At 41.1% G+C, this 17,500-nt stretch overlaps 1 protein-coding gene across 1 annotated transcript in view; it reads right to left on the minus strand.

The window, feature by feature from the left end:
- Positions 1-17,500, minus strand: part of gdpd4a (glycerophosphodiester phosphodiesterase domain containing 4a) — a 49,653-nt gene that overhangs the window by 20,003 nt on the left and 12,150 nt on the right. The window contains exon 2 of the mRNA XM_078247123.1: positions 1,135-1,199. Coding sequence (XP_078103249.1) covers positions 1,135-1,199 — 65 coding nt within the window. The remainder of the gene's footprint in view (positions 1-1,134; positions 1,200-17,500) is intronic.

Raw genomic sequence — 17,500 nt, forward strand, 5'->3', positions numbered from 1 at the left:
TTAAAGATTTTAAAGATAAAGCTTTCTGGAAAACAACAATAGTCTAGCTGGGTGTGGAGCGCTGACACTAAATAAACAGCGACGTTCGTAGATCATCCTGAACCAGGACCTTGTTTGGAAAGAGCTTTTGCTGCTGAGTTTCATGAGTTCATTTTCTGATCATTTTAAACTAATTATATAAATTATATTCAGTTAAGGCGGTGGCAGAAGATCTGGCGAGGCTGGACGCCTATAGAGACCCGAAGTCCCGCCCCTTCCCGTGGACCTCACGGGACCTTAATTCGGAAAAAATATGAACGGTAGTGAACGGGGAGAGGCAAATTATTTTTGGATCCCGTCTGAATTGAGCCATGGATTACAAATATGATGTTCGTCTCAGATAGCCGTAGGTTTGTCATATGACCACTTAGTTTAGTGTGAAACCGCTCAGTGAACTACATCTCTCGTCTCGCACAATTTACGTCACCTAGCTTGATGCTCAACTTGCTCGCTAGCTAGCTAGCTTAGCTCTGTTCCACAACACATGTAACATTATATTACCTGATGTGTTTGATCCAGTGAAGTGTTTTCAGCAGATAAGCAAAAGAACAAGCAAGATCCTCTGCTCATTAGAGTAACGTTACGTCCCCGGTGCGATACACACAGACATTGTAGCTTCAGCGAGACGTCATCCATGCGACTTTGACGTGTGTAGTCTTTCTAATTACGTATTTTCACAGTCTTATACTTCAACAGTTTAACAATAAACTGAGACTTTCTTGACTTGCAAAATTATCTATTAAACTCATGAACATCATATGCTCATCATGGCTCAATTCAAACGGGACCAAACAATTATTTGTCTTTCTCCATTCACTACCGTTTATATTTTTTCGAAAGATAGGTCCCATGACTTCGGCTCTCTATAGCATGGAGTATGAAAAGTGTTTATTTTCTATTTAAATGTTATGACGAATTGTCACTCCACATATTACCACAAATTGCAGTCCATTTTAAATAACAGTCACTAACACAAGTGCTGTCTTCAAAGCAGTGTGAATGTGCATAAAAACTGATGACTGCTATCCATCTCCATTACATTAAGGTGTAAGAGTCAACAGTGACTGGTGGTGAGGGGTGGGGGGTGTTTTGTACCGTTGCAGCAGCTGCCGCCGCACCACCTTTAGCTTCCCCAGCTTCAGTCTGGTCACGAGCTTACACTCAACCACAGCCCGGCATTACAGAGACGAAGAGGAGGAGGAGGAGGAGGAGGAGGAGGAAGAAGGGACAGGAGAGAGAGGATGGAAGAAGAAAAAGGCAGGACTGTTGGCCACCACACCTCGCCTGGAGAAAGAGAAGAAAGTCTGAATCAATTTAAAATGTATTTATAGGAAGAACTAGACTCAGCAGGACTCTGTGTGTGTAGTCCTGTTTTTTTTGGGGGGTTTTTTGGTCTGCATACACTACCCAGAATGCAGATACTCTCATAGAAATACACACTGACCTATATCTGATATAATTGGAAATACACACGTTCAGTGATTCTACAGAACATGTGTTTGCTCAGGTGATTTATAACTATTACACACACAAACACACCTACAGTTGTGTTCAGAATAATGTGTTTAAAAAAGTGAATAATGCTCAAAATCCTTAGAATAGCTTTTAATTCCATAATATCAATGCATTGGGAACACTACACATTCAATTACAAATCAAAACATGACCAAAAGTGATCACGTTTGTGTTACCTTTACAGAAAGTGAAGAAAAAGGAATATTAGGCTGTTCAAAAAAATAGCAGTATTTGCATTTTTCTTTACAAACTCAAACATTTACTGTATAAACTGAAAATGTCTCAAGGGTTTGCTTTACTTTAAATCACTGCACTAATATTTAGTTGCATGACCATTATTTCTGAGAACTGCTTCACATCTGTGTTGCATGGAGTCGACCATCTTCTGGCACCTGTGAACAGGTATTCCAGCCCAGGACCCCAACTACATTCCACAATTCCTCTGCATTACTGGGTTTTTCCTCACAAACAGCATTTTTGATGTCACCCCACAAGTTGTCTATGGGATTGAGGTCTGGGGATTGGGCTGGCCACTCCATAACATCAATCTTGTTCATCTGGAACCAAGACTTTGCTCGCTTACTGGTGTGTTTTGGGTCATTGTCTTGTTGAAAGACCCATTTCAAAGGCATTTCCTCTTCAGCATAAGGCAACATGACCTCTTCAAGTATTTTGATGTATTGAAACTGATCCATGATCCCTGGTATGTGATAAATAGACCCAACACCACAGTATGAGAAACATCCCCATAACATGATTTTTGCACCACCATGCTTTACTGTCTTCACAGTGTACTGTGGCTTGAATTCAGTGCATGGGGGTCGTCGGACAAACTGTCTGCGGCCCCTAGACCCAAAAAGAACAATGTTGCTCTCATCAGTCCCCTGAATGTTGCCCCATTTCTCCTTTGGTCAGTCAATGTGTCCTTTGGCAAATTTCAACCTATTCAGTACATGTCTTTTTTTCAGCAGGGGGACTTTGCGGGGGCTTCTAGCTGATAGCTTTGCCTCACACAGCCTTCTTCTGATCGTAACATTACTCACAGGTAACTTTAAGTCTTCTCTGATTTTCCTGGAGCTGATCATTGGTTGAGCCTTTGCCATTTTGGCTATTCTTCGATCCATTCGAATGGTAGTTGACCGTTTTTTTTCCCACGTCGTTCAGGCTTTGGATGCCATTTCAAGGCATTTGAAATCATTTTGGCTGAGCAGCCTATCTTTTTCTGCATTTATTTATATGTTTTCCCCTCTCCAATCAACTTTTTAATCAAAGTCCGCTGTTCCTCAGAGCAATGTCTGGAACGACCCATTTTGCTGAGTATTTCAGTGTGAAATGCACTATAACCAGCATGCACAACATTTGCTTCCTTCCTTCCTTAAATATGGGCCATAACTGACATCTGCTTCTTCACAGAATCAATCACCTCACTAAGTGAACACAACACTGCTATTATTTTGAACATGCCCCTTTCAATTACAGATTCAATTACACAGAATGAGCAGCATGCATGTCATGACTGTTGGGTCTGTTGGTTTTCTATGACTCTACAACACTTACTAGTAAATTATTTGCCATGTAGAAATATCACTTCTACCAAAACATTTGATTTATGAGGTTAGTGATGTTGGACTGCTATTATTTTGAACACAAGTGTACATGTACGGTTTATACTAATGTAATCCATCATTCCATACGGCTCCAGTAATAGTGTAATTAGGCCAGTCAGTAAGAAAACTCAACAGACACCAAAACAAGTCAGCCAGAAAACAAACCAGTTATCCAACAAACAACAACGTCCTGGGGCCAAATGCACAAAACTGTTGATCGATGACTAAAACGATGTGTAAGCACAAAGACAGAAATATGCATACTTATTCTTTTCATCAGATTTTGAAAGACGCACGTATAGCTGATTACATTTTTATGAATCTCAATCATTGTGGAGCTGGGCGCACATGCACATGTCTCATTTGCACTCACACAGCTCGCCATAAATGGATGCAGAAATGCCTTTTAAACATCCGTCGATACTTGTGTGTACTCGTGTCCGTTTCATCACTCTTTATACCTGTCTAAGAGAAATACTGAAAAGAAAGTGCTGCTACTGCCAGTACCACTACAACTCTACTATGCATATATTCTTAATAAACAACCCAAACATTCAGTTTTGAATGACTTTATACTAAGCTAGTTTGCATAGCCTAATGTAATTGTACTCTGCTCTGACAATCACCTTCTTATCTATTCTGGTATATAATAATCCATCACCCCGCTGATTCAACCAGCCGGAGTCATCACACGCTGCCTTTGACATCAGACCTGTTACTATTACTGCTGTGACAAGGATGAAGGGAGGTGGGGTAAACAAGAAAAAGCCAAATGGAGTAATAAAACAGGGAGAAGAAATTACCATTAGGAGTCATGAAAGCTGTTATGCACAAAAACCACACACAATCTGCAGGGTAAGACACAGAGTACTCTCTTTACACTACGTCCCACACACACTTATGGTATAGTAAGCGATGTTACTCCAGTACACTTTTAGTCAAATTCAGCGAATATCTCCTCACGGTCACCTAGCTCTCTATTTTCGGTGTTCCTACACAGCCCTGGCTGTGTAAATGGAAAACAAACAGAAAGGAGCACACTAGGGCTGCATGATATAGCCTGGCTCCGCCCTCCTGCGTACTTCCGCTCAATTTTCATTTTCCTTCAGTACTCCGTCTGGGTTTGCGGTATATTCTTGGGTTTTCTCCAGCCAAATATTTGGCGGCCCAATCAGCGAACAGAGGAAGTGGCTGAGAACGATGACGTTGAGCGGTAGTTTGAGTTGCAGCGGAGAAAGATGCGAGCGAAGCCATTGGGTCCATTGTGGCAACGCTGCCAAATATTCAGAAGTTAAAGCCCGAGCAAGAACAATCTTTGCTGAGTTGTGTTGGTGGCCATGATGTTGTGGCCCTCCTCCCCCACGGGGTTCAGAAAAGACAACACTAGCGATGCTAAGCCGATGTCACGACCAAACGTTAGTGATTGGTTCTGGCAGATCCAGAGTGGCTCTGGGCAGATCCAATAGTCTTAAACTTCAACAGAGTAACTGCATTCAAGGAAGTTAACACTTGTCAATGGAGAGAGGCCAGACTCTCTGGACCAATAAAATGGACCAGAGTCTGGTAGGACCAAGCTAATGGACCAGAGTCTGGTAGGACCAGGCTAATGGACCAGAGTCTGGTAGGACCAGGCTAATGTACCAGAGTCTGGTAGGACCAGGCTAGTGTACCAGAGTCTGGTAGAACCAGGCTAATGGACCAGAGTCTGGTAGGACCAGGCTAGTGTACCAGAGTCTGGTAGAACCAGGCTAATGGACCAGAGTCTGGTAGGACCAGGCTAGTGTACCAGAGTCTGGTAGAACCAGGCTAATGGACCAGAGTCTGGTAGGACCAGGCTAGTGGACCAGAGTCTGGTAGGACCAGGCTAATGGACCAGAGTCTGGTAGGACCAGGCTAGAGTACCAGAGTCTGGTAGGACCAGGCTAATGGACCAGAGTCTGGTAGGACCAGGCTAATGTACCAGAGTCTGGTAGGACCAGGCTAGAGTACCAGAGTCTGGTAGGACCAGCATACGCAGAGTTTGCGGGGGGCAGGGGGAGCGCTGTGTTTTGTGTTTGTGTTATTTAAAATATTTATAAAAGATCTGGTCATGCCAGACGTAATTATTCCACAGAGAAACAGTGCAATTTCCCAGTTTCAGCCACCAGGGGGGGCAGGGGGAGCACTGCCCCCCCTGGTGGCAGTGCAACCCCCTGCAAACTCCGCGTATGCCCCCCCTGGCTCGAATGTCAAACTCCGCCTATGAGCACCAGGCTCCAGAGGGGGGAGGGGGGAGGGGAGGGGGGAGAGGGGGGAGAGGGGGGAGGGGGGGGAGGCAGCGGCAGGCCAGGTGATATCCACAAGAAGAGTTGGCAGAAAAACAGCAAAAGAGGAAATGAATATAAATTAAAAAAGAAATTGTATGACCGGGAAAGGAGGAAAAGCCTTGTTAACGTCGGTGAGGCTCTTCGCTACAGAAACCTCAGTTATTTCAAAGCAATGAAAACTGATGAGGGCTCTCTCGTCATTATGGAGAAGTGAGTAATAACGTTAGCTTTGCTGTTTTCAATAGGTCAGTTTAACCTCGTCCGTTTGCTGTTGTTTGTGATGGCTTCTCCCAGCTGGTTGGCTTTACAGCAGTAGCGACAGTTCGCTAATCCACAAGCTAACGGCAGCTAATATCGCCTATGCCATATTTCGTTTAGTCAGCACAGATACTAGCAGAAGCGGTTACTATGGCAATGCCCGTCCATGAATCTTGGGGGGCGGAGATTCTGAAGGGGGGGGTTGTATTTCTTTGGCAGTTCAAATGGCAACAATCTTCGCGCAGCATCGCTTACTGCACCTTTAAAGTGAAGTAATGCATTTTAACCTTTAAACACTGTTCGTTGCTACCCTGCTTAATTTCCTGTTCGCGGTCAAATAAATACCAATAAAAATGACAAAAAGTATTTTTAATAGAACATTTATTGTAAAAAGAACCTTATTAGAACATTAACATCTACAACATGTGTGTGTGTGTGTGTGTGTGTGTGTGTGTGTGTGTGTGTGTGTGTGTGTGTGTGTGTGTGTGGGTTAGTTGTAGGAGTGTCTGTATGGAGATGTCTTTCATCTCCTGGATGAAAATTATACTCTTTCCCATTCATTTCCTATGGCGGTCATATTTGACCGTAACCAAAAAAAAGAGTGACGAAGTTGAATAACTCACTCAAAATTCAAAGAAAGTAGTCACAATGAATGCTATGTGTTCAAATGCCTTTTGTGAAGGATACTATAAGGTCTTGAGGCAATCTGATGAAAAATGCCATATTTATGGTACAGGGAATGTGTAAATCAGTCATTTTTTACCAGAACAGCGTTAAAGTGAGCTCACAGCAGCATGAAGTAATACACACACAAAAAAAAGAAATGCACCCGCATACTGACATTTAAGTAAAAGCGAGATAGCTGAAGTCTTTTGGAAAAAATGATGTCAGTCTGCAGACAAGGTCGTCAAATTTATGATGTGAAAGGGACTTGTGAAAATGGGAAGAATGACTTGAGGAAAAGAAAGCAGGTGAGAGAGAAAAAAATCGACATCAAAAAGTGCATAAAAACCATGGTGCATGACGGCACCTTTGTAGGACAGCTCCGGTTGGAAAATGTAATCAAACTCTGCACTTTTGAAGCCCTCTCTCCTGTAATCCCTCAGGAAATATTGTCTGGAACATATGGTTCTTCTCAATGTGGTGCCTCGACTAAAAAATGTAAACACTGCAACACGCTCATTGCAGGTTAAACACATCGGTTTGGGGTTTGGATTTGGGGGTAAAATAAACAAGTATGTGTCGGTCCTGGCAGCAGGGTTAAACGGACGGTTTTCATTATCAATTTTGCGCTTCAAGGTTGAGAAAGAAATGTCTTTTCAGGTTGTATCACAGGACTACTACTTCTGCCGTTAACACTACATTTTCAAAGCAACGTGATGCATGAGTGTTGTTAGGCTACAACAGAGTGTTGCATTCACGATCTGCACTACTTTGTGAATTTCTGTAGGAACATCTGTAGGCTCGTTAAACCCGTTTCTTCTTGCATGTTTGAGTTAAGGGGTGGAACATAGCTCGAATTTCTTTGCAACTGACACAGGAAAACATCTTCTCTAGTTTCCAAAAAACCTTGTTCTACTTTTCCAAAAGGACTGGTTGTTGAGAAAGTGTTCAGTAAACAAAGTGTGCCGTTCTCCTCAGCTGAGACCAAGGACTCGACAATATTTGGGTCAAATACAAAAAAGACATTTATCATTGAGGTCGACTACCCTCATTACATCAACAGATACATCTAGTCAGGGTAACACTGACTTTTTACTAGAACAGGCTTAATCTTCAGAGGCCATAACCTATATAATGTGCAGCAATTATTACAAAGCATGATCAGTCGGGGTGTGCAAAAAAATCGATTCACATTCGTATCGCGATTCAAGCTCTACCGATTCAAAATCGATTTATATTTATTTATTTATTTTATTTTTTTAAATTGTACGTCTACTGCAATCACGTGGGAAAAGTAACTCGTTTTTATAATCGAGAATCGATTTTGAATCGACTCTTGAGCCTAAAAATCGATATTGAATCGTGACATTTTCTGAATCGTGCACCCCTAATGATCAGGGTCAAACATACTGTACACATTCAGTTGACTTAGTTGTTAAAACTTAAAAGTAAAACAACTGTATTTCGTAATATCTGGGTCAGTATATAGAATCAGAGAATAAGAGTTAAACTACGCCGGCTCTAGCCAGGTGTGATATGGCCATTGAAGCAGCCATATGTGCTGCTCGGCTCGTACAGGTGGGTCTGTCCAATCTCCACAGCATCCCTACGGAAAAAAACACACTACAACCTGGAAAGTCCATGTTTTATTAAAGGTGCACTGTGAGTTCAGCATGGTTTCAGCGCGATTTCATTTTTGTCTCAAATTGTAGGCGTTTCTCCTTGATCTGCTAGCTGCCTGGCCCCTGAACACACCGTGATAAAGCCCGGTCTCGGGAGACAACACAGGGGTCGTAAACATCAAACAAACACTAGAGGCACAGGATAGGCACCAAAATACAACAAACCACTCCAGGCAATCACTGACAAGATGGTTGGGGGAGGGGGTGGGGGTTAGTGACAGTTAGTCATGACAGTTACGGAAACATGGGGGGGAGGGGCGAGCTTGCTCTGTTTTGTTTGGAATTTACTTGGAACGTCAACAGAAGTGACGTCATGCAGGAACGCGTAGTGCACCTTTAACAAGTGGTGCCAGTGAAAGGTAAAAAGGTTTCTTCAGTTTAAACAGAGCAGTGAGACTCCTGGTTCATTATCTACTGTTAGCTTAACAAACTGTTGGACTGCAGCAGTTCAGGAGAATCCATCACGAAGTAAGGAACCATTCAGGTCTTTTATCTCTACTTTAAGTCAGTCTGAACAGAATTTCCATCAGCGTTTTGTTTTTCTGAGAAGTTGAAACTTGATCTTAAGTGCAATCTTATATTTTAGCATTAGAAGCAGCTCTCTGGCCTCAAATAGCCCACTCAGCAGTTCACAAACTGCAATGCACCAACAGCAGGCTGGACGAACCACAAACGATCATAAGTCAGTTTTTCAAGATTTAATAAAAATAAAAAACATAAAAAGAAATTAAATAAAAGGCTTTCTGGTTCAGATGTCATTTTCTAAATGGTACCTGTAGCAACCCTGCCACACCAAAACAACTTTGCTATTGTGGGTCTGAACGCAGCTTTAGCCATAGAAGTGCCATCAAAACGTTCCAGGAGCTTTAGCTGAGCGGTCTTACATCTTCATCTCTGGCTGATGTGGGGAACTGAGGGAGCTGGGTATGTAACAGGTTGGCAGTCTGTCATGTTTCACTTGCCTGCTCAGGTCCATTACATCCGACAACAGGATCACCGACTGCCTCGTGTCCCCGCCAAGAATTACACTTTAACCTGACAGGGCTGAATACAACCGGAAACATGGCACCTACTCACATGGACTGTTCTCTTACAACAGGGTTCTTCAACGTTTTTTAAGCCAAAGACCCCTTAACTGAGAGTGAGCTGGAGCAAGGACCCCCTACTACATATTGTATAAAATTAAGTTGCCTATTAAACCGGGCCTACAATAACGTGTGGGCGGCCTAAAGCCTTTATACATAAATTTTTAGTGCATAGAATACTAAGCTATTAATATTTGTTGCCATGTTTTTTTATCAATAATGTTATAATGTTAAAAATACAGAGTGTCAGAGTGAATCCTTAAGCTGCAGACACACAGACCAGACGGCCGACCCTCGGCAGAAAAAGCAGTTGGACTGATTAGTGTCCCCGAGTTGGTCAAAAAAGTGCCTCAGAACGCACCGAAGCGACGAGACATAATACGTCTCCATAACAGCAGGCGGTGCTAATCTGTATTGTCGCCCAAAAATGAAAACCGGCAGCTGATTGGACGAACGCGTCATGTGGGTCTGGTTTCTTTTTTCACAAATAGGCTGATTTATATTTGCTAATAATATATTGGATTCATGTTAAGACATATTTATTTATGAAAAAAAACTTTCATAAAATGAACAATAATTTGGTGGTACCCCTGCAGTAGCTCTGAGGACCCCCTAGGGGCCCCAGACCCCCCTGTTGAAGATCTCTGTTTTACAGCATTCAGGGAGCTGAGGCTAATGCAGGGCCTGACTATTGTAACACTATGTTCACTGTGTTCTTCTCCTATTAAAACCAATAAGAGATATTTCACTGCTTAGAAATAGAACAAGCACAAATGTGCAATAGCTGCGACCACATGTGCGCATGCATCCAAGCTCCACGGTAAGTTTAGCCTCCTAGGATGAAAACTGTGGCCGACAAAAGGTAAAGGTAAATGTTTGAGGACCAAACGACCAACCAACCCACAGAGCGAGATATAGAGCTGCTGGTCACAGCTAAAAAAGCTGCTTAACAACTTTAAATCTAGCCTCATAGCCCTTATGTTTATGTTTTCTTCTGTATTTAAGTAATTCAGAGATTGTAGTCGTGCATCCATGGTTACATTGCAAGGGAACCGTTAGCAGGTAATTCAGCATGACGGTTCTTGGTACAGATTCACCAAAATGCAATGTTTTCCTTAGGTTCGTGGAAGACATAGGTGCACGTAATTATGTGGGGATATTTAGGGGGTCCTTCCTCAAGAAAATGTTACCTTTTTCAATACAAAAATATGCATTTTCACATCGTTTTGTACCATTATTATTACTACCATATCTGTGTCTAAAACGTTGGAAAAGCTAGAGCAGATAATGAAGACAAAAGAAGTCCACTGGGGACCAAGTGCAATCATTAGTCATTTAATCAAATCATGTAGTTAGTTCATTCATTCGGCTTAAGTGCTGCCCAAAACGGCTTGGGTGCAGCGCCTAAGCTATATAATAATAGGAAAACTAGAAAACCCTGCCAAAATGTAGTGAAATAAGAAGCTAAACCTAACTCATTTCCATGGCAACACTCCAACACTCCAAAATATAGGCCATGGCACCAAAACAACAAGGAGTGCCACTGCACACAATTATATGGCCAATTCTACACTCAGTGCCATGATACCAGAATTTTAGACTTATACATACAATACTAGTATAAAAAAACGATACTTGGGGAAAAATTACAGTAACTGACAGCGTCAATGGTTGTGTCTTCAGTTGTGTGTGTTCATGTACCTGCACCTGTGTGTTTTGTTGAGATATTTCTATTATTGTAGACATGATTATTAGCAGTTAAAGTTATATTTGACAGAAAACTGACAGAAAACGTCTGAGGAACACAACATGGTATTTTACCTAACTGGCACTTTTACAAATTCTGTTTGCAAACCAGGTTTTATCCAACAGCAACAGCAGCAGCTTGTTACTGGTTTGAATCCCCAGAGATGCTGTGGAGTACCCTTTAAACCAGTAATTAATCCCTGCTTCTCCTGTGGAGCTGCACACCTCTGGTTTCAGGATGTGGTTATGCACAACATTAGATCATACTTTAATGATCCCCTTGGGTATTAGTCTTAGATGTGAGAATGTGAAGCAGGACAGTGATGAAAAAGAAATATTTGAATATCAAAAACCTTTTAACCCTCCTGTTGACAAAAAAAGTGACAAATGTTGGAAAAAGCTACAAAAACGCAGGGAAATAAATCGACAAAAACATTTTTTTTTTTTTTTTTTTTATGTGACGAAAAAAAACATTAAAAAATCACCAAAGGTGAGAAAAACTTGTTAAAAAAGTGACAATTAAATTTGTTTTTTAATTTAAATTTTTATTAAATCGACTAAAACGTCGAGAAAAGTGTAGAAAAAGAACAACAAAATGTTGAAATTTCGACCCACAAAAACACAAAGTTGCATGCAAGACAACACAAGGGTTAAATATAGTTCAGTAAAAGTTATGTAGATTTAAGTTGGCATCTTAATGAAACTACAGTGGAGAAATAAACATGGAAGAGTTTGTCAGCTTTATTACTTTGCATGTCCGATGCCACCAACTAGAAGTAAATACACCAATGACTTCCTGCGGTTCCCAACATGCAGCTCTTTGTGCCGGAGATACACAGCAGCAGATTCTGGAGCTGAATGTGATGGACCCAGACAGCCTGGGTAAAGCTGCCGGTGGTGACGAAAAAAAGCAATCCCAGAGCTGAATACTAGACGTGTGTGTGTTTGTGTGTGTGTGTGTGTGTTCAATGTGAAAGATGATGCAGCAAAACACACATTGGAGGAGAAAAAATATTGCTACTGAATGAATGTGCAGAGACAACAACGTTGAGGCAAAAGAAATAAACAGTAGTATACTGTATATTTCAAAATTAACGCGATAACGACTGAATGCAAATTTCTTATTTTTTTCCACTTATTTTTTTTAACGGCCGATTAACGCACTTGAGTTCTGTGATTTGGGCCAATATGCAGCAGTAACGTTGTGGATGGCTAGCAGAAACAATCATTAAAAAAGCAGCTCAAGACATGCAAAAAAAAAAAAGACCTCCTTGATTATAAATGGATAAAGAAACTGGTCTTTTGATTGGCAAATACAGTTTCAAAGCCCTTCCAGATGATTCTCTCAACAAGCCAAATTTATTTGCATGTACTGTGGACAGCGATGGACTGGGATCAAAAAACGGCCGTGGCATTTGCAACACACCAGCCCTAGTTTTGTCAATAACCTAGTTTGGAAATTAGTAAATCTGCCTTCCGAGTGTATCTTTCCACGCACTTTGCTGCAGTACAATCTTGAATATTTGTGGCTGCATGCATAAAATAACCAAAGAGAAATTATCAGTAGTGGTCCATAGGGGGACGGCCCTTCTGGCATATGCCCAAATTCCAGATGGCCAGTCCGTCACTGACTGTGGATGTGAATTGAGTTAGCATCGGAGTACATTGAGTCTCAAATACAGTCGTAAACACTGTATGGATATTGTTCTTTTTCCTTTGGTGTGTTGCTACACACTTTTTATTTTATAGATATATATATATATATATATGTGTGTGTATTTGGATATGTATGCATATGTATGTATGTATGTATATGTATATATAGGTACATGCTGTATGTGTATATGTATTTTTAGTTTTGTTCGAAATAAAAAAGAAATACCATTGAAACCAACCAACCAAAGAAATGAAATGAAATACCACTTGCTGGCCAAGAATTGTAACGTAATGTACCTTTACATGTGTAAAGTGTGACCCTACCCTTATCTCACTAACTGCCTTTAAAGTACGTCTGTCTGAGCTCCTGTCCAATCACTGTACACGCTAACTGTTCTCCATCATTCACGCACCCCCCTATTGCATTATTACATTCCATTATCACTCTCATGCCCCATTGCATATTTGTGCAGATGCACATCTTCACCTGCATTGCTATCACATTCTGTTTACGTTCTTTTGAACTATTCATCCGTATGTTAAACTGTCATTCCTCCCACCTTTGTTGTAGCACAATTTTTATATATTGACTCGTCACTACATTTCAGCATTTATATATAATGTCTATTCATGCATATCATGTTATATCTGTTCTACATCACTACCTAGACCACTATTTGCACTAACTGTATGTTGACTCTTTACTACATTTCAGCAGTTATATAGACTAATATAGTCTATTCATGTATAGTGTGTTATTACCATATCACTTTCACATATCCATCGTCTTACTTACACTTCACTTTGCACCGGCTTTGTAATGCCTACTTAATCTGCACTTTATGTAGCCTATTGTATTCTGTATTCCTGTATTGTATTGAATGGGAAACTGTATGTTGTCCTGCACGCTTATGCTTTTCTTGGCCAGGTCGCTGTTGCAAATGAGAACCTGTTTTCAACAGCCTACCTGGTCCAATAAAGGTTAAATAAAATAAAAAAATAAACACTACATTGTGTTCGTATTACCAAGGAATGTAATACTGAGGTCAATGTGCACACCTGTTGTTGCTTGATGGGTTGGAGTTTGCCATATTATGCTATCAGCGTATTTCTGAGCATAAAATACTTTTGAGGTTATTCTGAAGAATATTCTAGACAGTATTTGTCATTATTTTTGATAGTTGCAATAATGTTGCACTTGCATAAAGCACGCATATTTGTCCGCTCCTAAGTTGATGAAAGCATTAAAAACTTTAAAAATATTCCTTTTAAAGTACATTTAGAACAGATAAAAAGCATGTGATGAACCGCGAATCTACTACAGACAATCATAGGATTAAATATTTTATATATTTATATATTAGAGAGATGGACAGAGGGCTAGAGAGCAGGGGAGATAGTACGCATAAAACAATGCAGGCCTCTGTATCCAGATCAGCTCTCTGCTGTTAACGCACTGTCCAAACACATCACACCACTAACAACACCAACACTACCAGGCATGTGCTCATGTGGTACAGTTATTCTTTGTGTACAAAACGGTTATACATTACTCTTAAAATACATATTCAATTTTAAACTAGAAAGCACGAATAGAAAACCCATTATCAACCAACTCTGCACAACCCACTACATTTCTTACTATTTAAGTCCAGAGCCAAAACAGAGAAGTAGATGTACTGTACGACAATCTTTCCCCAACAACAACCACAGCTTTAGTTGGCAGTGTTAAGATAAGAAGGTAAGAGTTATGATATTGCAGGAATAACAAATGCAATGATGGCACTGAAACACATTGTCGCTGAACTTATTTTTGGACAAGTGTACAATATTAACATTCTGTATAGCAAGTGAGTTGCAAAATTACAACCAGGACACACATTGTAAGACATGACACTTAATGGCGTTTTTCCATTACATGGTACCTGCTCGACTCTACTCTACTCGGCTCGACTCAGCCGCAGTGCCCCGCCCTCCATTTTCCATTGCAGATTTAGTACCGCCTCATGCGTGAGGCGAGCGTTGGTGATCGTCATAGCGACGCCGCAGGAAACTGCCGTGACACACACAGAACGTCTAAGGTGTGTTGTTTTTGATTCTCGGCATGTGGCTGATTGCCAGAAGACTTTGGGGATTGGAGGCAGCAAAAAAAAAAACACCGCTGGCTAAACTATTTAAACATGGCGGGTTTGTTCAGGACACCCCCCGTCTGTCGCTAGCAATGATGACGCAGTGATTAGTGACGATTCTCTCCGACCAATCAGTAGTCTGCAGGTTTTCACGTCACCTTTTGGTATCGCCTCAGCTCGCTTGGAACCTCGGCTGAGGCGGTACTAAATAAAGTACCTGTTAGCAGGTACCAGGGACGTTTTCTCGTAATGGAAAACCAAAAAAGGCGAGTAGAGTCGAGGCGAGTCGAGCAGGTACCATGTGATGGAAAAACGCCATAACCATTAACAAACTAAACTCTGAAAGAATGAAGAAAAGTGAAGTAGTAATCAAGTGAAGAAAAAGAATGAATAACTTGTGAGAGGGACGGTAAATCCTTCTTCACAGACATCAAATGTTTTCTTGTATCTGCCTAGCACTTATTAGAGGCACTACAGGTTAGGTCACCTGCCACTAGTCTGGGATACTATTTTTGGATACGAGAAAATAACACTTGTTGTTTGCATTTCTTTAAACCAATCACAATCGTCTTAGGTAAGTATCGGACGCAGCGACGGTGGCTCTGCATAATAGTCTCGGGAAGAAAGTTGTTTTGTGGAACGTTTGCATCCGGCAAAAGAAAACACCACATACAATATTAAATTAAGCTAACTGTTCACACAATACCGTAATGTGGGTTATTTCGATGGATACGCATCATTAGCTCTTACTAGGGCTGCACTATTAATCGCAATTTTATCGAAATCGCAATATGGACTAGTACAATATCCAAATCGCAGGGGGGTTAAAGGCAAAATATGTGTCAAACCGTTCTAAAATGAAGTATTGTGGTGCTGCAGAGACGTCCCGGCCTACAAACCGTATCCTACAGACTAAACTAAAGTCAGTTTGGTACAGATCCTCGTAAAAAATCACACTTCAATAATTTTTTTTTAAATATTTTTCAATGAAAATGAGAATAATGATACAAAAATGATCATTCCCTCCAATATGGTGAATCATATCGCAATCGCAGTATCAGTCAAAAATAATCACATTTAGATATTTTCCTAATATCGTGCAGCCCTAGCTCTTACCAGTGTATCGCCGTGTGTACTTCGTCCATAGCAAATCCCACCAATCGCTCCCAAAACGTCCCAGTTAGAGAGGAAACGCAGTATTCTTTGTAAATCTTTACAATCATTTACTGAAATGAACCAAGCAGGCCTGCCTTATTACATGATCCAAATTTTCTTCAAATCTTGCTATTTTCAGTGCGTAGCTCCTTAGCTCAAAGTTTGTTGTTGTTTCCCGTAGCGAAAAGATTTTGAGAACGGCAACACACAGAGAGCGGAAGGGGAGATGCATAACGCGCCGGATGTCAGGCTTTATCCTGGAAATGTACTTCCGTTGATCCAGACTACCTGCCACTGACTTGGTGGCTGCTGCTGCTTAACTTCTACATCTCAACATAAAGCTAAACAGCATTACTGACAACCTGTCATGTGCTGATTTTGTTTAGCACTGATTTACGCTCCAATAAAAAAACATTTCCCTTTGAAATCCAACTAAAAAACACAATTGACACGCAAACCCATAACAAATCTCATCTATTTACCAGGCCTGCTGCTCTGTCGCCGGGTAAGACTAGTGGAGGCGGGCTGTGTTAACACGGACTGGTGCAGAAATGGGGGCGCTTGTATCCAACTACCTTCTCACCGCTGGTGGAGTTTGTGATTGTTAAATGCCGACCATTCTAGCTACATTCCACGCAAATTCACGGCTGTGTTTATACTCGGTGTTTACACCAAGCGCTAATGCTAGTATGCATTAGCTGAACTTTACGGAGCATATAATGTGTGTGCACTAAATAGCCTGTTTCGTATGTCGTTTTTATATATATGTTAAACGTGTAACACCACTTGACCACGGTGAAACGTTGTTTCGTGTATATGGTTGAAATGACAATAAAATACAATAGACTTGACTCAGTTGACTGTGTCTCTGTAAGCGGTAGGCGTGGCTTGGGGTGGCCTCGCAGTGAAGCGAAGGGATTTGGTGTCTTTCATCCACATGAGCCAAAAACACATCTTCTGGCTTTTCCTGGCCGAGAAGGCACCAATTAAAAAAAAAAAAATCACATTTCTACTACATAAGTGACCCAATTTAAAGATATATTCATCTTTCCAGCGGTGGAATATCCCTTTAAAGTGCTTGTTAGATGTCATCATCCTCATAGCCACCACACAGCCTCAGCAAGAAAGAAATAGCCATCAAAGGATGATTTAATTGCTTTTTACTGCTAGACTGGGATCTCTGTCAGCCTGTGGGAATATTCATTAACAGTAATAAAAACACTTTAATTAACTTGTACAAGACTTACAGTAGAAAGCACCTTTTAAAAACAATGCACAGGGGAACTTTGATTTTTACAACTGTGTGACTCAAAATCTGCCTGCAATGTGGGCGGTAATAATATTTGTTTACTTTTGCTTCTTACTCAGTTCTCTGTGAGAAAAACATCAGTCACAATTAAACAAGACTAATGTTTAGCTGGGACTCTCAGGGATTTCTGGCAATTCTTTCACCTGATCTCTGCTTCCCGTGGCGATGATTAAAAACAATACCTTACCATTCACATCCATTATTCCTCACACAGCCGTAGGTCAATGAACTGGCCTTGGCTGGGTGATAAATGCATAAACAGCCTCTATATCTGATGTCCTGCAACGTGCCTCGGACTACTATCCTTGCTGAATAACAGCAGAGATGTCAGTGTGTAGCCAGTATTGATT

Source organism: Sander vitreus, chromosome 3, assembly GCF_031162955.1.
Source record: "Sander vitreus isolate 19-12246 chromosome 3, sanVit1, whole genome shotgun sequence".
NCBI classification, from domain to species: Eukaryota; Metazoa; Chordata; class Actinopteri; order Perciformes; family Percidae; genus Sander; species Sander vitreus.